The 22,627-nt window shown below is 45.9% G+C and overlaps 1 protein-coding gene across 5 annotated transcripts in view; it reads right to left on the bottom strand.

The window, feature by feature from the left end:
- Positions 1–22,627, bottom strand: part of XPO6 (exportin 6) — a 113,671-nt gene that overhangs the window by 13,774 nt on the left and 77,270 nt on the right. For 4 of the 5 annotated variants that reach the window (XM_073362840.2, XM_073362838.2, XM_073362837.2 and 1 more), the window contains 8 exons: positions 19,506–19,575; positions 17,006–17,165; positions 16,138–16,230; positions 10,672–10,816; positions 9,947–10,093; positions 8,247–8,436; positions 2,164–2,319; positions 465–579 (listed from right to left, as the gene is read on the bottom strand). In XM_073362840.2, coding sequence (XP_073218941.1) covers positions 465–579; positions 2,164–2,319; positions 8,247–8,436; positions 9,947–10,093; positions 10,672–10,816; positions 16,138–16,230; positions 17,006–17,165; positions 19,506–19,575 — 1,076 coding nt within the window. The remainder of the gene's footprint in view (positions 1–464; positions 580–2,163; positions 2,320–8,246; positions 8,437–9,946; positions 10,094–10,671; positions 10,817–16,137; positions 16,231–17,005; positions 17,166–19,505; positions 19,576–22,627) is intronic. The other variant, XM_073362839.2, reaches the window with a different exon arrangement.

The following is a 22,627-nucleotide window of genomic DNA, read 5'->3' as shown; positions in this document are numbered from 1 at the left end:
GAGTCTTCCGTCCTAAGTGCAGATTTCTTTTGGCCCAGTCCTCCCAATTTGTCTAGGTCACTCCGGACCCTATCCCTACCCTCCAGCATATCTACCTCTCCCTCCAGCTTAGTGTCATCCGCAAACTTGCTGAGCATGCAACCCATCCCATCATCCACATCATTAATGAAGATGTTGAACAAAACCAGCCCCAGGACCAACCCCCAGTGTTGTAACCTGCCTCCTCCCTCCAAGTCATCTGGAGTTTTTCAGAAGCATTTTTGCCTCCTTCCCCCAATGGATTCCGTCCTGGGACAGGGAAAAAAATCCAGACACTTTGAGGGGGTGAAAATATTAATGGACACTTTAGAGAAGTGGCCAATCAGCAAGCTGCTCATACAGCAGAAGTTCTCAAGGTAAAGAGCTTCCTCACACAGGGTCCAGAAATAACTTTTCATCAGTTAGGCAACTGGGGTGACAGATACCTGGTGAACATGTTTAGGAAGGTCTGTATGATCTGCTCAGTGAAAGGTACTCCCATCTGTACCCTCAGTCCTTGGAAGAGGGTGAGGAAGAAGCTCAGCATCTCATCTGTCACATCTATAATAGAAAGAAAAAAGGCAAGGGAAGGTATTAACGAGACAGCTGTAAAGCACTGCAAATGTTTGTTTTGTTGATGATCTGCTCCTCCTGTGCTGGATTCCCCTTTACTTATTCATGCTGGGATTACCAGCAGGGCTGCCATTGTAAGTGAGACTAAGGGCTGGTGCCAAAGGTTTATAACCTGACACCTGGTGGAAGAGGCAAACTGGAGTGGCCTTTTATACATCCAGCCAGCATGATACAGTGCTAACAGTAGAGAGCCCACTTAATTAGTCTGAGCCAACATGGAAGGTACTGAGGTTACTCTTGGGCCACGCTCTGTCAGTTCACTGCTTATACAGGATCAACAGGAAGTAACATGAAATTCAAAAGCTACGCACCTTTAAGAGGCGGGGGAAGGGAGGAGGAGAAAAAGGAAACTGACTGGTTTGATTTTTGTAATTATTAAAGACACTTGGCTGAATTCAGAGGTAATTCCCAGCACATGGTTGTGTGCTTAACTGATCATCACTGCAGAGTCAAAGTCTTGTGCTAGCCCTGTCTCACACACTTGATTGGGTAACCATGTTTAAGCTGTATCTGTTCAATTCTTTCACTGTGCACGTCCAACCATGGATAAATATTGCAACTGCATGAGACTGTTCACAAAGGTAATTTCACTGTTCCCTTGTCTGCTAGCTATTCACCAGAATGGTTAATCACGGAGTTGGGACCCCAGCTCACCCTACTGGATTTTGTTTGCATTTAAAGTTGTCCTCTATCCTGTCTCTTACTCTTCCCCCTACCCCCCAACTCTTTACTTCTCTACACAGCCAAGGGAAACAGTTTTGTATTCCTGCTCCACTGCAGAAGCTGCCAGCTCTCTTTGGGGTACTAGATATGACCCATGAGGGTCTCACTTGGCTGCCCTGGTGCCTCTTTTAAGGTGAGGTGCTGGGTATTCTAGGGGCTTTAGCTTCCAGCTGCCAGAGTGTGATACAAAGCCTGCTTCTCAAGATTAACTGGGGTCTTGCTCAGGATAAGACTGGTTAGCAAGGACCTTTGGGGCCTGGCTCTGACCCAGGATTCTTTGCTTCACAAGCAGTCTCAAGAACTGTCTGCCTTGGTCTGAACGGGGCTACACCTCCACACCTCTTCACCATTCTGAAGAAATGGTAAATGCCAGATAACATTACATGCAAAAAAAACATTTTTTGTTTTTAAACCCTTAGCCTGGTTTGTTCCATAGTGTGTGGTGCAAGGGACCATTCCCGAGGAGCAGGTATAGGGAATTTTGAGGATTCAGTATGTTACAAGCTTTCATGACTATGTCCTCGTCAGCTGGAATACCAGTTGTTTAAGCAATTTAAGACCATTGCCCTATCAAATGTCCTCTGACCCTTTCCTGATCCAAGATGCAGCTTAACCTGAAAGTTCCTAATTAAACAGCTGCCCATGGTACTGATTCACATTCCACTTGGGCAAACAAATCTATGCATATCATGTATGTGCCAAGGCTAATTTTATCAGAATGGGCCTTGGGCATTTATCAGTAGCTCATAAGAGCTACTCACAGCATTAAAGCTTGTCCTATTGTTATACCTGACTGATGAATGAAAGCTGGGAAGAGGGCTAGTGAGACCTGCACGGATTCCTGCAGTGACTGATAACAGATCTGCCGAGACTTGGTAGACTCTCCAGAGATACTCTCCACAATGTCTTCTAAGACACTAAGTGTCTGGTGGATGATCACTTTGGCTGCAAATCAAGATGAAGAAAGACTTATGAGAGATTTTCCAGGGATATTAAGAAAACTAACCAGGTGGCAGAAATCACACACCCACATCTACAATAGTCAAAACCTAGAAGCCTTTCCACAGACAAGATGACTATACACCAGCTCAAGTTCCCAATGCAAAAAGACCTTCAGAGAGTGTGCCTAGTTTTAAGCAAACAGGCTCACTGAAGACAACAACTCACATGCTTAGTGCTAGCCATGTGTTCAAGTACCTTGCTTGTCCAAATGGTTACTGCTTCTACTAAGAGGCAGACTATGGGATCACAGAGAAGGCAGATTAGTGGTCTCATTTAAACATACAGCTAGTTAAAGTAACACCAAACAAGAAGAAAACAAAGAACAAGCATGCTGGAACAATGGGATACACTGGGTCAATTTAGTACTCATGACAATGGCAACAGCAGTGAAGACATTGCAAGCCAGCACTGTGTAAATACCAATGGAGGAGAGAAAACACTGGACCAATTCAAGCTGCACAGCAGGTTTCTGATTAGTAGCAACTGTCCTTTTAGGATTGAGACAGCCCAGCCCCCACACACTTGTACCGTATATAAAGCAGACCACTGCTCTCCAGAATTTGCCAGCTTTGAAAAGACAGTTACCTTTTCCGTAACTGGTGTTCTTCGAGATGTGTTGCTCATGTCTATTCCACAATAGGTGTGCGTGCTCGCCACGTGCACCAGTGCCAGAAGTTTTTCCCCTAGCAATACCCGTAAGGGGGAGCGCCTCAGCAATCCCTGGAGTGGCCCCTCCATGGCACAGTATAAGGGGAGCTGCGCGCTCCCCCAACCCTCAGTTCCTTCTTGCCAGACACCTCCGACAGAGGGGAAGGAGGGCGGGATGTGGAATAGACATGAGCAACACATCTCGAATAACACCAGTTACAGAAAAGGTAACTGTCTTTTCTTCTTCGAGTGATCGCTCATGTGTATTCCACAATAGGTGATTCCAAGCTATATCTGTTGGAGGTGGGTAGGAGTTCACAAATTCTCAGGACGGTGTACAGCCCTGCCAAACCCGGCCTCATCTCTGGTTTGGGAGATGATCGCACAGTGCGAGGTGAACATGTGAACCGAAGACCACGTGGCAGCCTTGGATGGGGACGTGGGCCAAGAAGACAGCCGACAAGGTTTGCACTTGAGTCGAGTGCACCTTCATAACTGGTGGCGGGGGATACCTGCCAGATCATAACAGGTACGGATGCACGAAGTGATCTGGTTGGAGAGCTGCTGAGTGGAGATTGACCGACCCCTCATGCGCTCAGCCGAGGTGATGAACAGTTGTGAGGACTTTCTGAACAGCTTGGTCCACTCGAGGTGGAAAGCCAGAGCCCACTACACATCGAGCGTGTTGAAACGGCGCTCCTCACTGGACATGAGGGGCTTGGGGCAGAGGACCAGTAGAAATATGTCCTGACCCATGTGATAGGTGGAGACCACCTTCGGGAGGAATGCAGGGTGCAGGAGGAGCTGGACCTTGTCCTTATGGAAAATGGTGTATGAGGGCTCGGAGCTCCGAGACCCACCTGGCCAACGTGATTGCGACCAGGAAGGCCACCTTCCATGAGAGGTGGGACCAGGTTTAGGTCCCACTGTGGGACCGGGGGCAAAGCATACAGGGAAGAGACGGTTCAACCCCTTGAGGAAGCGGCCAGTCACAGTAGCATGGGAGAATACCGTACGACCCTGCACTGGCGGATGGAAGGCCGATATGGCTGCCAGGTGCACCTTGACTGACAAGGGCACCAGGCCCTGGGCTCTAAGGTGGAGAAGGTAGTCCAGGATAAGCTGGATCGGGGCAGCCACCGGGGAAACGCCCCGCTCATTTGCCCATCCGGACAACTGGGACCACTTTGCCAAGCAGGAGCAGCGCATGGAGGGGCATGGATTGAGCCCCTTCTGAGCATGTCCTTTCCTCTGTACCTAACCATTGAGCAGCCACACCATGAGGTGGAGAGCTGCTAGGTTGGAATGGAGGCGGCGGCCCTGGTCCTGGGAGAGCAGGTCTGGGCGAAATGGCAACGACCATGGTGGAGTAACGGCCAGGTCCGTGAGGGTCCTGTACCAATGTTGCCTGGGCCATGCCGGGGCAATCAGAAGGATCCGGGCCTTGTCCGTCTTTATTTTTTTCCAGGACCTTGCTGATCAGTGGGAACGGGGGAAAGGCACAAAGAAACTGGCCTGACCAGGACAGGAGAAAGGCATCAGAACCACTGGAGCAGAACCGGGGACAGCGCCTGTTCTGTTGAGTTGCGAACAGGTCCACCGAGGGAGTACCCCACACTTGGAAAAGCCTGTGAGCCACCTCTGGGTGGAGAGACCACTCGTGCTGAGAGGAGACATCTCTGCTCAAGCGATCCACCCGCGCATTCCGGGCGCCCGGTAGATGGAAAGCCTTTAGGCAGATGATGTGGGCTATACAGAAATCCCACAGCCTGTGGGCTTCGCAGCAGAGGATTGGGCCCCGTCTTGCCTGTTGATATGGAACATCAAGGCCGTGTTGTCTGTGAGGACTCTGGCCACCCTGCCCTCCAGGTGCGAGCGGAAGGCCATGCACGCCAGCCGTACCGCCCTGAGCTCCTTGACATTTATGTGTAGGGTCAAATCCTGAGCTGACCACAGACCTTGGGTCTGAATGTTCCCCATGTGGGCCCCCCAACGCAGGTCCGATGCATTGGACACCAGTTCCAGCGACGGGACCCCTTGGAGCATGTTGCTTGGGGCAGACCACCAACGTAGGGAGGCAATCACCGAGTCGGGTATGGTGAGGACTTTGTCCATCCTGTCCCTGGCTTGGGAGACCAACCAGAACTGGAGGGGCCGCATCCTGAGTCTGGCGTGCCGGACCACGTACATGCACGCCAACATGTGACCCAAGAGCTAGAGGCATGCTCTGGCTGTTGTCACCAGGACTGTGACTGTGTCGATGAGCCCCTTCAGAGTCTCAAACCTGTCCTTTGGTGACGTCTGCCTTGGTCCCATCGGTATTCGCTCCTTGAGGTGGAGCGGTGCCAAGCATCTCGGTCGGATGGAACCCAACAAGACAGTGTAGTGGGAGTCAAGGGCAATGCACTTGGATTTTGCCCTGAATGGTCACTAGACAGTGAACGGAGTTTGGAACATTCTCTCGACTGAGACGGGGGCGACTTCGGAGATCCCAGCGGTGGCTTGCCTCTGAAGTGTGGAGCCAACATTGGCGGTGCTCCTGGTACCGGCATGGACATAACGTCCCAGGCCACCTGCAGGGCTTCCGGTGTGGAGGGCATCTAGACATCTGGGGAGGCCTGCTCTGAATAGGCCGGGCTACTCCGTTCAACTTGAGTTGGAGGTCTAGAGGCCGGTGGGGATAGAGGACTGCCGGACATGGGTCTAGCCTCTGTTCCAGGTTTACTTCAGTGCTGCTGCAAAAGCGGTGTATTTCTAGCCTTCTGGGCATTCCCCGTAGATGGGGAGAGGTGCCAACTGGTCAATAGCGCCGGCGGGTCGCCGCACACTGACACCGCGGTGCCGACTCGGAGCAGCACACTGAAGTTGGGGTCAGCGCCGACTCCATCAGAATAGCCTGGAGCCTAATGTCCCTTTTTCTCTTGGTCCGAGGCTTAAACGACTTGCAAATTTTGCAATGATCGCGGATATGGGCTTCTCCCGAACTGCGGAGACAGTCCGCGTGCAGGTCATTCCTTGGCACAGATCGCCTACAAGTGTCGCACGACTTAAAACCCGGGACATGCCCCAGCCTGAGCGCTCTAACTGAATTAACTAAACAGCTAACTAACTACAGGTATTAAGACTGAACGAGCAAGCAGTTCTGGGGATGAGCTACAGCATTAAGCTTGAGCAGAGCAGTTCCGACGCACCTTCGCTGGCGGCAAGAAGGAACTGAGGGTAGGGGGAGCGTGCCGCTCCCCTTATACCACGCCATGGAGGTGCCACTCCAGGGGTCGCTGGGGCATTCCCCCCATGGGCACTGCTAGGGGAAAAACTTCCAGCATTGGTGCACGTGGCAAGTACGCACACCTATTGTGGAATACAAATGAGCAATCATTCGACGAAGAACACCTTGTGTCCATACTGTAGCTGTAAGTGATAATGTAGGATTCCAAATAGTATTTAGTAGAATGATCCTCAAAACTAAAGCCCCACAACATGCATAGGAACCCTTTTAGCTAGCAGAGAACATGAAATTTCAACCCCCCGACCCCAACAAGGGTTCTCTATATCTCAGTCTTGACAAAATCCTTACTATTTTCTCACAGCTGAAATCTTTGGGAACATTACCTCCAACCCAGATTTCCAGAATGACAGCCTAATGGTAGCCCCCCAAACTATTGCATTAGCGAGCTAGAGTATTTTATAATGTAATCTTTCTTGCCTAGAAGGTTAAAAATGACTGTGACGGTGCCCCCATAAGGCTTTATGGAAATATGTTTATGAATGTATATATGACATAACTGGAATGTGTTTTATGCTACATACGCCATGTAACATCTCTGTAAAGGTTATGATCTACTGAATCTATTCATCCTATTCATATGCATGTGTCATTATCATATTCGAAGTTATGAATATTGGCTGTATTCTTGGTTATTTAAAAACAAACTTAGTAAGGCATTTGGTCAACTTCTTCAGAAAGGAATTTGCAAGTTAAATGCCCAATCAAGAAGCACTTAACGCACAATGGATCTTGGAAGGCTCCAATCCACATAAAAAGTCTACCTAAGGACGTTCAAGGTAGCATGTAAGCAATGGCTGCTGCCTGTAAAAACTGTGTCATGCATGAACATGTGACTTGCCCATGTAACTCCAAAACTCCATCTTGGAGCTGGACTTAGCATAGGAGAGAGGAGGGGGGTCTCTACCCACAAGGGAAAGTCTATTTAAGCCCGTGGAAGACCCCTCCATTTTGTCTTCAGCTGGCTAAAGAGAGCCTCTCCACCCCCAAGGATACCTGAAACAAGGGACAGTAACTACAGGGGGTGTGAGTGATTGCTGGACCCAGACTAGAGGGAGAATAGTCTGTAAAAGGAAGCTTCCTGGGTGAGGTTTTTATCTGTATTCAGTCTTCTTAGACATAGACTTGCGTATTCTATTTTATTTTGCTTGGTAATTCACTTCGTTCTGTCTGTTACTACTTGGAACCACTGAAATCCTACTTTCTGTTTTTAATAAAATCACTTTTTACTTATTAATTAACCCAGAGTATGTATTAATACCCAGGGGGAGGGGGGAAGGAGAACAGCTGTGCATATCTCTGTCAGCTTTATTGGGGGGGGGGGGAGAAAACAGCTGTGCATCTCTATCAGCGTTATAGAGGGCAAACAATTTATAAGTTTACCCTGTATAAGCTTTATACAGGGTAAAACTGATTTATTTGGGGTTTGGACCCCATTGGGAGTTAGGCATCTGAGTGTTAAAGACAGGAACACTTCTTAAGCTGCTTTCAGTTGAGTCTGCAGGTTTGGGGCACGTGGTTCAGACCCTGGGTCTGTGTTGGAGCAGACTGGCGTGTCTGCCTCAACAACTCAGGGTAGAGTCCCAAGCTGGCAGGGAAAGCAGGGGCAGAAGTAGTCTTGGCATATAATTTGGCAGCCCCAAGGGGGTTTCTGTGATCCAACCCGTCCCAACAACAACTTGATCCTGCTCTCAGAGCAAAGAAGTGTACTGACAACTCACTGGAGCAAAAGTTCCCTTTAAAACACTCACTGAAAAGGTGGGAAGCACAGTCGCATAAATAGTCATTTGATCTAACTGTTCACACCTCAGCCCCCCAAATAAGTCTCTGAGTACAGGCTTTCCAGCTAGTGCAGTTATTGAAACAACTCTGCTTAATGATTCCCTATCAGCAGCTGCCCTGGTGGATGGCTCATTTCAGGAAACAGAGCACTTACTGTCCTCCAACCGCACTTTCCTCTGTGGCAGGATGGCACTGGATTTCAGATGGCGGTATTCCCTTGTGAGGGCAGAAATCAGACTGGCATGGTTGGTTGAGCGAACTGCCCACTGCTGCTCATTCTCTGGGAGATTTGGCCATGGCAGCAACAACACATTTGAGAGCGCTCTGCACACCAGCACCTGGGCCTGGAATCAACGAAACATTAAGCCTTGAAACAATGCAGCTTTAAGGAACCTGCTATTGCCTCATTTAAGGGAGACCTCTCTCACTTTATATGGAAGTGCGATTCTAGCATAAGCCCTGAAAATCAAGTTTAATAAAAGAGACATTAAACTCAACATGCAGCTGAAATCTTGCAGCTCTACAAACTAGAAGGGGAAGGCGAGTATTGTGATTAAGGCACTAGACCCAGCCTCAGATCTGGATTCAGTTCCCAGACTCTGGTTTCAGAGTAGCAGCTGTGTTAGTCTGTATCTGCAAAAAGAACAGGAGGACTTGTGGCACCTTAGAGACTAACAAATTTATTTGAGCATAAGCTTTCATGGGCTACATCCCTCTTCATCGGATGGGTAACCTTGAGCAATTCACTCAATCTTTGTGCTTCAGTTCTGCATCTGAATAATGAGGGCTTTGTCTACACTGCCCAGCAGCGTGGACTACAGTGATGTGAATTACAGAGCCCACCAAAGTGCTGTGATCTAACTGCCCTGTGTGGACACTGCTGGCATGAACCAAGGGTATGTCTATACTGCAATAAAAAAAACGCAGCACAGAGTGTTTCAGTGGGCTCCTGCTGCAGGGACAAAAATAGCAATGTAGATGTTTGGGCTCAGGCTGGAATCCAGGCTCTGAGATCCTCCTCCCCTTCGCTATTTTATAGCCCCACAGCCAGAGTCACCTGACCCAGGCCAGCTGTAGCTGCGCCACAGGTCTTTTACTGCAGCGTAGATGTATCCTAAAAGCTATCTAGCTTACATTAACAGAGTCCTGTTTGAAAGGGGACATACGTTAATACAAACTGGGCACCTTTTAGTTTGTACCACTAGTGTCCAAACAGGGCAGTTAGATTGCAACACTTCGGTGAGCTCTGCAATTGGCCCCTCTACAGTCCACAGCACTGTGTACACAAGCCCAAGGATAACACTTCCTTGCTCCTTCCTATGGTCTGTCTTGTTATTTATATTGCAAGTTCTTTGGGACAATAGGTTTGTACAGTCCTCAACACAAGGAGATCCTGATCTTTGCCAGGGCCTTTAAGTACTACTTAATACAAATCAGCATTTAAACTGGGAATGCAGACTAAGGAAACTGAATGGAAATATTCCTCCCCATGAGTCACAGTCAGCCCTAGAATGCAGAGGTTCAGAAACAAAACTATCAAGTGTAGATAATTCAGAGCTCTTGCCATCATAAAACAGCCAGGACATCAGGTACAAGTTATGGGAAGTTAAGTTGTTGTTTAATGAGATTTGTGAATTTTATGTTTTTCCTCATTTTTAGTACTTCTACTCTAAACATTAAAGGCCACGGACGTATCCAAGACACTCAGATTGCTGCATGTAATGTTTATAGAATCCAGGAGTAACGTCTCTTTCCCTGAAATTGATGTACCATGGTGGTAAAAGCTGTGATATTGTTTCCTCAGGGCACCGAATTAAACTGACATTCTGCATTTGTGTTAGAGTCAAACAGCACCTTATCAGGAAGCCGCTGAGCTGAGGTATCTGTGATCCTGTTGAAAACTTTCTGTACTGCTGGGATTCTAATCAAGAACACTGGCCGCACTGTGGTAGCTAACGAGACCAGCAAATGGCATGCAGACAACAGCAACTTCTCTTGCACCTGAAAAAGAAAGCATGTTCTCTTAGGCTCTGCAGTAACTCAGTCCCACACAGCATCAAGAAGAGACAGTGGACTTTCTGGGACACAGCACTGGTATTCAAGAGCACACTGAATCGGACAGACAGAATATTCACACAAACTAGCCTTCAAGCACAAGTCAGTATTCAGTGGCCTTTAATCAGAACACAGGTCAACCCCTTACCACCGAGTGTGAAGATTTCTCAACTCCCAGATTAAAGGAGCCACAATATAATTAGACCTTTATTAATCCATCTTTATTTAAGAGGCTGCTCTTGCAGCTCTGTCATTTATTTCTAGGATGCTATTTAAGGCAGCTTTTGTCTCAGTGACACTACCTTCACACCTCACCAAGTTTTTCACCATGTTCTTGGAAAGCAGACAAATGCATTGCATAGGCAAACAAACAGAACCTCTCATCTGCAGATTCACTTGTCCTGAGGGCCAACCTGCTAAATGCATAGAGACAAGAGTAGCATCTGCATGGAAGGCTGGATGTTAATTTCAGGTTTTATCCTCTTGTTTCTCAGAGAAGTATTCGCCTTTTTTGATGAAGGTACCTTGGAGCTGATGAGTGGAATAATTGCTTCCAGGGCGGTGGAGACTAGAGAGATGATCTGCTCTGGATTCTGCCGATGAACTTCACTGTAGAACTGGGCTAGCCAATGAGAGTAAGCCTGCAATGCTGCCAGCGACTGAGCATGGCTGGAAGGAGGGAGAGACAGTTATAACAAAGATGTGATAAAGGGCATTCCAGAAGAACCACAACAGGATGGCAGAAGTCTCGAATACAGTAAAGTAGCTCTGATGATGTATTACGGAGAGGCACTCTTTTCCCCGGAGTTAAGGTGGACAATAGCTTTTCCCATTATAAGACATCCAGAACTGTCCATGTCTGAAGTTTAACATGTGCATTAGAATTTCTGGAAACTTTAAGGCAAACTGGACCTGACTTTTTTGAGAGAGAGAAAAATAGGATGGCTGCACTTCTGGAACATTTCCAGAACTTCCTTTGGCACAACAGTTGGCCAAGCTTCATAGAATCATAGAATATCAGGGTTGGAAGGGACCTCAGGAGGTCATCTAGTCCAACCCCCTGCTCAAAGCAGGACCAATCCCCAATTTTTGCCCCAGATCCCTAAATGGCCCCCTCAAGGATTGAACTCACAACCCTGGGTTTAGCAGGCCAATGCTCAAACCACTGAGCTATCCCTCCCCCTTAAAACTCTTTGGTATGTGCTTCATAGAATATCGGGGCTGGAAGGGACCTCAGGAGGTCACCTGGTCCTCAAAGCAGGACCAATCCCCAATTATTACCTCAGATCCCTAAATGGCCCCTTCAAGGATTGAACTCACAACCCTGGGTTTAGCAGGCCAATGCTCAATCCACTGAGCTATCCCTCCACCTCTAAGCTTGATTCAATCTGATTGAAACCACACTCATGGCCATATTTAAGCACCTGATAAGGCCAGATATCTGTCTCGTTTGTAACGGTTTTTATTAGGTGTGCATGTGGGAGGAAATAAAAGCAATTTATGGTGACATGATGAATTCTGTAGAGTTCTTAACTCCGCATAGCTTCAATGGTAACAGCCACAACAGGGATGGAGGGGCAGAAGCAGCACGCAGTCAAGATGGGAGAATGGGGAGGGACACTAGACCGGCTCTTGCCCATGTGAAGAGTGGGTACCCCTCTAGCAGTCTAGGGACTACTCCCCAAACCAGCTAGTTTCATTTTACGTGTCCTATCCCTATGTACCTATCCACTTGACTGGTGGTAGAAAGGGAACCCTGCTCCCGGGACAGTTTGGGGGCTGGCCCCACACAGGTTGGAGACTGCAGGACTCCCATCACTGAACAATTCAATATATATTTTAGACACCTAAGGAAATTCCCAGCCTGGGAACTTTAAGGTAAATTTTAAGACTAAACACCTATCAGTTACTTACAGGGGACTCCCTTGAGAATGTTCTAGTCCACACAAACACCCCCCCCCCCCAAACATTACAAAGCCTGAAAATTCAACGCAAAGGCTGTACTTAAGTCACTTGAAAGTTTGGAGCTGAATACTCCAAATACTTGGATTGAAAGTATACTTGAAGTTTTTCAATCCACCTTAACTCTGCCCATAGAACTGAAAACTAAGCAATACTCTGAGCCTCAAGGTTGCAGATATCACAACATCAAACACTGACCAGTAACTTAACTGGTCTATCAACCAGAATACGGAAGTCAAGTCTGCACACTTCCACATCTTTTAAACAGAAGGGAGTCTTTAAATAACTACAGTAAGCTTTTCTTCCGAGCCAGATGCAGTCAAACAAAGTGCTGCACCTTTCACTGAAAGACACCTGGTTAGATTCATTCCCCAGGAGTTTACAGGATTTCAAACGTGAAAGTTGTCATACAGCAAGACTTAAGACCTTGTTTGTAAAACTATGAAGATGGAGGGTTGGACCAAAAATTAGAGCGCTTACATGCCAAGGACTTCTGGCGGTGGGCTTCACATGGGCAGATATTTTATGCATTAAACCATAGCCCCACACTCCAGCATTCCCTCTATGTAGCTGGCACAATGTGCAAATAAAGCACATGGAGCAGATTTGTAAGATCTCTGCTGCCTGTGGCAGCAAACTGAATGGCTTTATCAAAACCTCCATCCCACTGTTGGGTGTTCACAGGGGGAAGGTGAGCAGAGAAAGAAGTTTACATCTTGCTGACTTTAGGCTTATCTTAATTTTGTATTGCCAAGATAATGTTTGTTTCTTGTTGTTTTAAACTGCGCACCTCCCTCAGTGTCTACAGCTTAACTCTAGACTATTTTTGCCAGGGATTATCACATGAATTGGGAGTTCAATCAACAGTAAATAAGTTCAGTTACTTTAAAATGTTGCCTTTGCCAGGGCCATCCCTAGCCATTTGGGTGCCCTACGGCCCCGGGTCTGGGAGGCAGGAGCTGTGGGGGCGCACTTTGGGGGGCTCCACAGGCCCATAGTAGCCAGGAGGATTAGTGGGGGACCGGGAGCAGCCCGCTCCACTTCCCTTGCCCAGGCCCCAGCTGTGTCGCTCGGGGAAGGGATCCCACCCCCGCACTCACTGTCAGCGGCAGGAAGTGGAGCAGCCTGGCCCCAGCCAGCTCTACTTTGCCAACTCCCAGCCGCAGGGCTCCGCTTCCCACCACTGGTGAGTCGGTGGGGCGGGGGACCTTTTCCTAACCACCCCCACAGCGACACGGCTGGGGCTGGGGCTGGGGCAAGGGAAGTGGAGAGGGCTGGGGCCACGTCGCTCCGCTTCCCGCTGCCGGCGAGTGCGGGGGACGTCCTTTCTCCAACCTCCCTGCACTCACTGGCAGCGAGAAGTGGAGCGCCGCAGCTGGGAGCTGGCGGAGTGGAGCGGGCTGGGGCCAGGTTGCTAAGGGGTCACTGGAGGAAGAGGTAGAATGGGGGTGGGCCGGGATAGAGCGGGGGGGAGGGTAAGAGGTGTGGCGGAGGGAGTTGTCCGGAGCCCCACACTCCCCTAGGGACAGCCCTGCCCCTTGCAGTGGGCGCAGCCCATGGGGTTGGGGGGGGAGGGGGCAGCCAGGGGATAGGGCTTGTGTTGCTGCATATGCAGCACGCAGCTGCCTAGGACACCACGCAATTTCAGGCAATTTGGTGCCCCAAATTTCATGGTGCCCTACGCAGCTGCGTATGCCTGAGGACGGCACTGGCATTTGCCCTAGTACCTGCACCCACCAAGTGCGTTGAGATAGGTGGCATAACTGCACCCTTGTGCTATTATAGCTCCACTGTGCATCTGTCAGGAGTACAGGAAAGTTAGCAAGAGGTTAAATTAAAATAAACTGCTGGATTGGTGTTTCAAGTGCTCTGTTTCAGGCTCAATGCCATGTCAAAAGCAACAGACCAGAATGATCCTCACGGATAGTGCTGAGGGAAAGAAGATGGAGGTGAAAGTTACACAACTTAAGAACATGTTGTAGTGGGGAAGGTTTAGGTTGGATATTGGGGAAAAATTTTTCACTAGCAGGATGGTGAAGCACTGGAATGGGGTTACCTAGGGAGGTGGTGGAATCTCCCTCCTTAGAGGTTTTTAAGGTCAGGCTTGACAAAGCCCTGGCTGGGATGATTTAGTTGGGGTTGGTCCTGCTTTGAGCAGGGGGTTGGACTAGATGACCTTCTGGGGTCCCTTCCAACCCTGATATTCTATGAACATAAGAACAGCCATACTGGGTCAGGCCAAAGGTCCATCTAGCCCAGTATCCTGTCTTCCGATAGTAGCCAATGTCAGGTGCCCCAGAGGGAATGAACCGAACAGGTAATCATCAGGTGATCCATCACCTGTCGCTCATTCCCAGCTTCTGGCAAACAGAGGCTAGGGACACTATCCCTGCCTATCCTGGCTAACAGCCATTGATGGACCTATCCTCCATGAATTTATCTAGTTCTTTTTTGAACCCTGTTATGGTCTTGGCCTTCACAACATCCTCTGGCAAGGAGTTCCACAGGCTGACTGCGCATTGTGTGAAGAAACACTTCCTTTTGTTTGTTTTAAATCTGCTGCCTATTAATTTCATTTAGTGACCCCTAGTTCTTGTGTTATGAGAAGTAGTAAATAACATTTCCTTATCTACTTTCTCTACACCAGTCATGATTTTATAGACCTCAATCTTATCTCCCCTTAACTTCAGTAACAGACTGAAGTAAGCATGGCTTAAATTGATGTCAGACTAGAGCAATATGGATTTCTGCTTTGACTGACAGGAGGATTGGAATTATTGATAGCAAGTAGATGAAAACAGGCCAACAAATCCAGAAGAATTCCAGACTGGCAGGGCTGTTATGAGAAAGGGACAATAGAGCTATTTAACATGGAAAAGTTAAGCTTGGTTTGAACCTAATGTAAGCAACACTAAGTTTGGATTAATAGCAGAGAGACTCAGGGGACTATGTGATAAAACCAAATTACCAGCATGCAATCACAAATCAAAAGAAACTTTTCAAAAGGACATGTTTAAACCCTGCTCACAAGGTCAGCTGGTAGAAAAAGGCATGTTCAACAGAGCAGAATGGAGAGATGAAGACCATTAAAGTGGTATTCTATTTTAAATGTGGAGTCTCTTCAAGTTTTAACTTGTGGATCAAATTTCCTCATTTTATAACTTGATAGAAATGGGTTTTATAGATTACAAAGGCACATACTCATCCTGAAATCTGAGAATTAATCTGTGTTCTGGCTCATGTACCAAACAGTAATAAAGATTGAGGACTAAATTCCCATCCTTAGTAACACCCATGCAAGTGCATTATCTGAAGTGGGATTGCAGAATTTAGCAGAGGGCAGCATTTAGCTCTGGAATTTTAACTTGGTTACCAGTTCTGCTGATGCCTGGGCCAGAATAGAACCTGGCTCACTTTCCCATAGTAGTACAGGCACTAACAGAAGTAACAAAACATTTGCTACATAAGTTCAGACTACATACCCAGAGCAGGCATGTAAGATGCTACCATTTTTACATGATTACTTTAATTACCCTAACACTTCAAGAGAACTGAGCTTCCTTGTGGTCAGTACAAGGTGTGTTATGGGCTGTTATCACTGCTTGCATTTAGAGCCAACATGGGAGCTGTTTTTCATCTCTGACCCTAACTGATCTTTTTTTTAATTTAAATCTCATATGAATGAAACTAGGCAGCTGGGCTACGAACATGAATTGGCGGAAACAGTGGTCTGAGTACGAAGAGCAGCTGGTTAGCCTTGATCTGGGGACTGTGACCATAAAGCTTCTTCATGGTCAGCTAGGAGACACTGGAGGATAAATGTGTATCACCTGGCATGGAAAGTAAGTGGAGAAAAATACTGACAAGTCCTTGGGATTCCAATGCTTCCCCACTAGGGAAAAGAAATAAGGGACCTAAATTCAGACACTTCCACTCATGATTTTTGGTCCTGTGAACACCAATAGCAGGAAAACCCTTTGGAAGCCTACGGTATAATTTTGGTTTTGCAGTAAAAGTCTCATACTCACACGTCAATAAGGTCAGGTTTCAATACAGATGGCACAGCAGTTTCAATGTTGTACAGTTTAATCTGAGACCCGTACAGTGTTACCTTGACCAGCCTGCCAATGAAGAAGCAAATCAAGGAGTGTGTAGGAATTGTAAAATACAGATATGCGTGTACATAAAGAACAACCAGGATATACTTTATCATAACATGGCACTCAGCTAGACTGCACACTGACTAAATGCTCTCTCTCTCTCACACACACACACACACACACACACACACACACACACACTCTCACTCTAGATTGTCTAGCACAACAGGGCCATTTAGACCAAGTCTGCTTGTGATGCAAGGGAATAGGTACAGTATTTCTGAATGTAAGCACAGGACTATGTATAAGCTGTGTTTAAACATATGCTTATTTGGGAGTTGAGAAGAGTCAAATGGAAATCTGATTTCCAGCTCTTACATGTACTTTATCAGACAGACAGACATCCAACGGAGATTTTGTTTTGGGTGATGAATACCTGAAGTAATTAAATTATATCCTCAGTTCCATTAGATCAGAATAGCTGCAGTTACATCATAAGAGTGGACTCGACTTCCCCAATAATTGTTCAGAATTAAGCAATAATTGATTACTTAGATGTTCATCTCTAAAATATGTATTTAAAGGATTACAGGAGTATATTTGAGAAATTTAGCACTGGTGAAGCAATACCTCTGGCATTTGGTAGACTGGCATTCCAGTTACTCTGTTGCAGAAGGTAGTTTGTGTTTTTTGCTATTCATTGTGGGGGTGGCAGGCCTTAAAAGTCGTAAACAGTTCCTCTGCACTGGTGGAGGGATGGCAGCACTATTCCCTGATGCAGTAACCTTTTGCCTACCTCTCCACTACTGTAAGGGCATCGTTGAACCGGGCAGCAAAAACATCCCCAATAAAGTACTCGGCTAAACGGCCAACAGCCTGCAGCAGGGAGCTAAGGTCTCGTAGGGAGCAGTGCAAGCGTCGGCAGTCATTCTCTGCAGTGATATTCAGCCTCTGACCTGAAATGACATTGTGGTCCGTTAGCCATAAAGCAAGGCAAGATTCAAGTGTAAACGCTCTTCGGTTTGCTGTTAACCACTGATTAACATTCAGGCAGTTTGGAGTGTCTCCCTCCCTCTCTCTCCCCCTCAAATATTATAAAATTAAAGCACAAAGCACATGTAACCTATATCTGTAATAAATACAGCTCTTTCAGATAAGAAACCCAATTATGTAACTACAGGAAATGCAGACTTTGTGCTAACTTAATTACAAGCAGTCTCTTTAAATTAACTATCCCATGGGTCACAGTTCAGCTCTGAGCACCATACAAATGATGGAAAGAATGAATAAAATAAGTTTAAATGGACGCTGTCAAATATAGTTTTTGCAGATAGATTTAAGTTCTCACTGCCCATCATTGTAATTCTCTTTAAAGACGACTGAAAATAAAGTTCCCCAGCCATTTTTCTTTGTTTGGATGAAAGTGTAGCTAACAGAAGTCTTTTTTTGGTTACTGTTTGACATTAAAAAAAATGAAGATCCCAGCTCTGGGAATAAGGTTGCTAGTTTGGCTCCCTCTGCTGTTTGTCTGTATAGCAACAGAGTACAAAAATTCCTCGAAAAACAACAACAAAACCACATTTGTAACCTGGGTGAATTAAATTCAGAGGCAAACACAATGTGTGGCTAACTATCTACAGTCACAGCACCCAGATACATGCAACATACTGAATCCTGGAATTTTGTTTTCATAGACTAGGCTATAACACGATATGGATAATGTAGATGTTTATTTCTATTTTCCCAGTAGTACAGTGTCACCTAGCATGGGACACTCTGCTGGAAAATACATATTATAATGCACAGGCCTAAGGACAATGAGGACAGCTGAAGAATTTTCCTTGCTTTCCTTTCAATTGTTCAGACAACAATTGAACATTAAAACAACATATTTTTTCACTCATGCCAATTTAGTCTCAGCACTGATGTTGAAATGTAGGAGCTATTTCCATCAAGATTGCAAGATGTGAAACTGCTAAAACAGGCACCTTATAGTATGATCCTGAAGCTGTACTTGAGTCTAAGCTGTCTGCTCTGATCCATGCCCCTCTTAGATGAAAAGCCAGTTCCTGAACCAACTTCTGTTATACACCCTTGTCTATAAGCCTTCCATGAACATGTGTAGTGACAGTTCTAAGTCGGAAGAGGCCATAAACCTGGGTGCAGAACATAATCCACAAATTGTTAATATCTGGCATGGTAAGCTTCTGGAGCCTTGTCTGTGCAATAAATCACTGTACTCTACTGACCCACTGAGGCAGCCAGAGTACCAGAAAAAAAATACTTGGGAGCCAGGGCCAGAATTGTAACAGTTAAACAGCTTAGAAGTAATGAAGCTTGCCATCAGCATACACTGCAGTGATTTAGTGCATTTAACATGCGCGTATTTTAATATATTAGGTGGTTTGTGTTTAACTTCTCTAAGTGATGATGTGGATAACATGAACGTCTTGTGATATTTAGCATACAGCAGATTTTTCTAACAGCCATGTCAGAAGGCTTAATGAAGTGATACATTCTAAAGGGTTAAAAACATGTGTCTAGCTAGTATAAATTGTACACCCCCCAATTAAATCTCTCAACCAGTTAATATCCCCACCCACCCTTTCCTCAGCTGTCAAACAGCTAGCCCACAAGGCGAGCCAACAGCCTGAAAGAGGGTCCTGTTTCTCTCTTCGGGATTAAACTCTTTTGGTAGGTTGGGAATAGTTTTATTCCTTCTTCCCACCAAGACACACAGGCTCTTGGAATGGCAGTTAGCAGAGAGTCACAAACTAGCATAAATGCCACTGTCTCCTTGATCTTCTCATTCAAGTATTCTCAACTAATTTTCATTTAATCCTAAACAAAAATGCTTCCACATTCTGAGAGCTTGATTCTGAGTTTAAGCCCAAACCAAATTAAAACGAGCCCTTTCTGAATGGAGTTTCCAGTGGAAAAGCTGACAGTCATTTACCTATATCAACCATGCTACATCTCTGTGCTCCCCACCAGTCTTCCTGTTTCAAGTACCAGAATCAATGAGAAAACATATCAATATAAACCATATTTCTAACCAGAAAGCAGATTCCTCAGAGAACAAACACCAAACTCATATTTCTGAATGCTGAGCCCTTATGCAGTGTGTGTAAGCATCCAGGTGTGAAGAATTTTAGGGTTAACCTCTAGAATATTGATGCTGAAGTAGTAATGGACAGTTTGACAGCAAGCAAGAGCTTAATGCATGAATACAACATTTTTACAGCTAAGTAAGTGTATAAAGAACTCAGAAATGTAACACTGGAGAGTGCTATTACCTGTCCCTGAAGTGACCACAAACTGCTGTAGTCCCAGGTATACTTCCAAGTTATCCTGCAGAACTGGGAACTGGGAAAAAAAGGGACACAACACAAAGGTGTGATTTTAATGTTAAAGCAGAGACACTTAATGCTTCTCCATTCAATTAATTTGGGCCAGAGGACAATTACTTCCAATTTTCTCCTCCTTCTCCCCATAATTAATCTTACAAAAGGAATTTGGAAGAAGGGAAGGATTGTAGGTTCTGGAGGATTTGATGCCCTACGCTTTTCTATTCTAGACAGCTAGCATCAAAACCAGAAAGGTCCCTGTGTTAGAGAAATTCCTCAAGTAACAGCTGTCCTTTCCACATCAACACTGGTAGTCAATGCTGACATGACTGGCTACCTGAGAAGAGCAGTGGTGGTGCAGTACACCATGTTGCTAGTCATTACTGAAATGCACATGCAGCCCTGCACGGGACCCTGGGTGAAAAGAAGGTGGGGTTGCAGATCAGGATTGAGGTGCACATGCAGGGATGGATGTGGAAAGCTTGCATTGCACCATCTACATCAGCTTGTCCTCTTTAAAACAGTTAAAAATGCCACCCCCAATATCTTCCACTGGAGAGAGAGGGAAAAAAAGGTGGAGTCCAAGCGTTTTCAGTCCTTCCTTGATGCAGCATATGGGGGAATGTTGCAGCCACTCTGCTAACAAGCTGCTAACTATAACACAAGTGGATGGATACCCACAAAGAAAGGAACCAAGGGAATGAACATCCTGTGTAAGAGGCTATCTCCGAGGCCAGGTATTCAGAGCATTGAACTCCCCCATAACACAAAAGTCACTGGCAAGCTGCATTACCAATTACTAGGAACACTAACTTGCCAACGTGAAGGGAGATGCTACACACAAAACAGAGTGTAGGAAATATCTTGGCTGGTTCCCCAACAGACCATGTTACTCTAGAAGTGCATACTGTAGGGTATTCACATTTCTAGTGGCTAAGTCAACCCTAGTGTATTCAGTTGGAACTCAAGATCTAGCTTTTCTAACAGATATATCCGGGAAGCGGGGGGGGGGGGGGGGGGGGAGAGGCCCTTTTCCATTCCTTTTAACCTGGAATAATTCTCCTCCGATTCCTACAAGCAAGGACAGAGGTTTACGAACAAGAACTTTCTCCTGCTTTGAATGCAGTCAAAAGTACACATGGCTAAGGCTGCAAGTCTGTCACGGATTCAGTGATTTCTGGGACCTCTGACTTCTGCAGCCACCAGTGCAACTGACCCCAGGGCTACCCAAGCCAGCCACATTGGCCATTGCTGGGGCAGTCTCAGGCTATTGTCGTCCCCCCCCCAGCCCTACCCTCAGCGATGGTCCCAGGCCACCCTCTGCCCCAGAGCATCAGCAGTTCCCTGGTCCGCCCCCTGCTCCTCCTCCAAAGCATCCCTGGTACCCTCCCTCTAGAACACCCCCAGCACCCCACCTCCAGAGCGCCCAAGATTTAGCCAGGGGGTATATAGTACAAGTCATGGACAGGTCACAGGCCATGAATTTTTGTTTACTGCCCTTGACCTGTCCACGACTTTTACCAAAAATACCCATGACTAAATCTTAGCCTTATGCATGGCTTATGCTAATATATAATAATAATAATATAATATTATAATAGTTTTAGCAGCTTAACTCTTGGGACTTTATTGGCACTTCTCTTCTCTACACAAACCTAGATATCCCCTCTGCTGAAGTGTGGTCATTCACTCCCCAGTGCCAGACACCACATGTAGAACGTCCAACAGATTAGAGACACGATGTACAGTCACTCAGTTTATTCTAAAGCAGTGGTTCCCAAACTTTAACAACCTGTGAACCCCTTTCACTAATATGTCAAACCTCTTGAACCCCCTCCTAAAAATGAATATTTCCAGGGATTTTCTCCTTTACCGGAGTATAAATTATAAAAGCAGTGATCTTGGAAATATAAAATTTATTTTTATATCATGCTTATTACACACTATTTATTATTAATTATTATTCATCATTATAGTATTTTTATTACATTATGAAAACGGCAACACTGTTCCAAGATCTCACTTTCATAGCTTGTATCACCTTTGAATAAGCCTGTTATAAGACAAGGCTCCTGTGTTTCATCACGGAGTATCAGATGTGAAACAGCATGAAGGTATTTAAGAAGCCAACTCAAAGAGTTCCTCCTACATACGCATTCAGGTCTTGAGCCGTCCAGGCACACAACACACGTTACTACAAAGCTTAAACTTGTTTTTCATAATAATTTTAAAAACAATACTAGCTGCCTATTTAATTTTAAAAACAGCAAAAAATATCCACCTCCTTTTCCATTTCTTATAAGGAGCCTTGAAGTTTAATTCTCCTCAGTGTGATAGATATGCTTGCTTTGATCTGCTTAGCTCTTGAAGTCCAGGGGCTCTGGGCTGCTGGTCCCATGCTCCCTAGGGACAACTCTGTCCACCCTTAGGGAACTTTTTCCCAAGAACCCCCTGTAACATTTCGCGAACCCCAGTTTGGGAACCATTGTTCTAGAATCAATTTCACTTACTGATTTGTGGTCTAAAGGCTGGTCACATGTTACAAGAGCATTTCACAGACTACTGTAACATGCGTATGAGACTCATTAAGTGTTTCTTGGTGTTATCTAATGTCCTAGAATGAACTGAGCAGGGCTCTAAGGAAAGATACTTGATACTGAAACAGGAGTTCCTATGAAGGAACACAGCCACACGGTTAGAACTTTTTTTAAAAGTCCAATATTAACAACACAGAGAAAGGTTTTTTAAAACCATGTGTTCCTCACCAAATGCTGTTTGCTTTCTGCATTTCACCCTGCGCTTACAGTGAAAGGAAACAAAGCCCTTTCACTTTTGTTTGTATTAAGGTTCACTAGCTGACTCATGTATTAACAATGTGCTGCAAACACTGCAGGGGAACATTTCTATTCATACAAACAATTTTTCATTGGAATTAAACAGAAATCTTTCCATGACTTTTTAGCACTAGTCTTAGAAAAGATTTTCACAAACATGCTTTTGGTACTTGACAATGTCCCTTTAGATGAAATACCAGTATGTGCAACGATAAGACAAAGCAAGTGAGCTTCAGG

The sequence above is a fragment of the Lepidochelys kempii genome, chromosome 10 (assembly GCF_965140285.1).
Source record: "Lepidochelys kempii isolate rLepKem1 chromosome 10, rLepKem1.hap1, whole genome shotgun sequence".
NCBI classification, from domain to species: Eukaryota; Metazoa; Chordata; order Testudines; family Cheloniidae; genus Lepidochelys; species Lepidochelys kempii.
The sequence above is the reverse complement of the archived record's forward strand: the minus strand, read 5'-3'. Positions and strand labels throughout refer to the sequence as shown.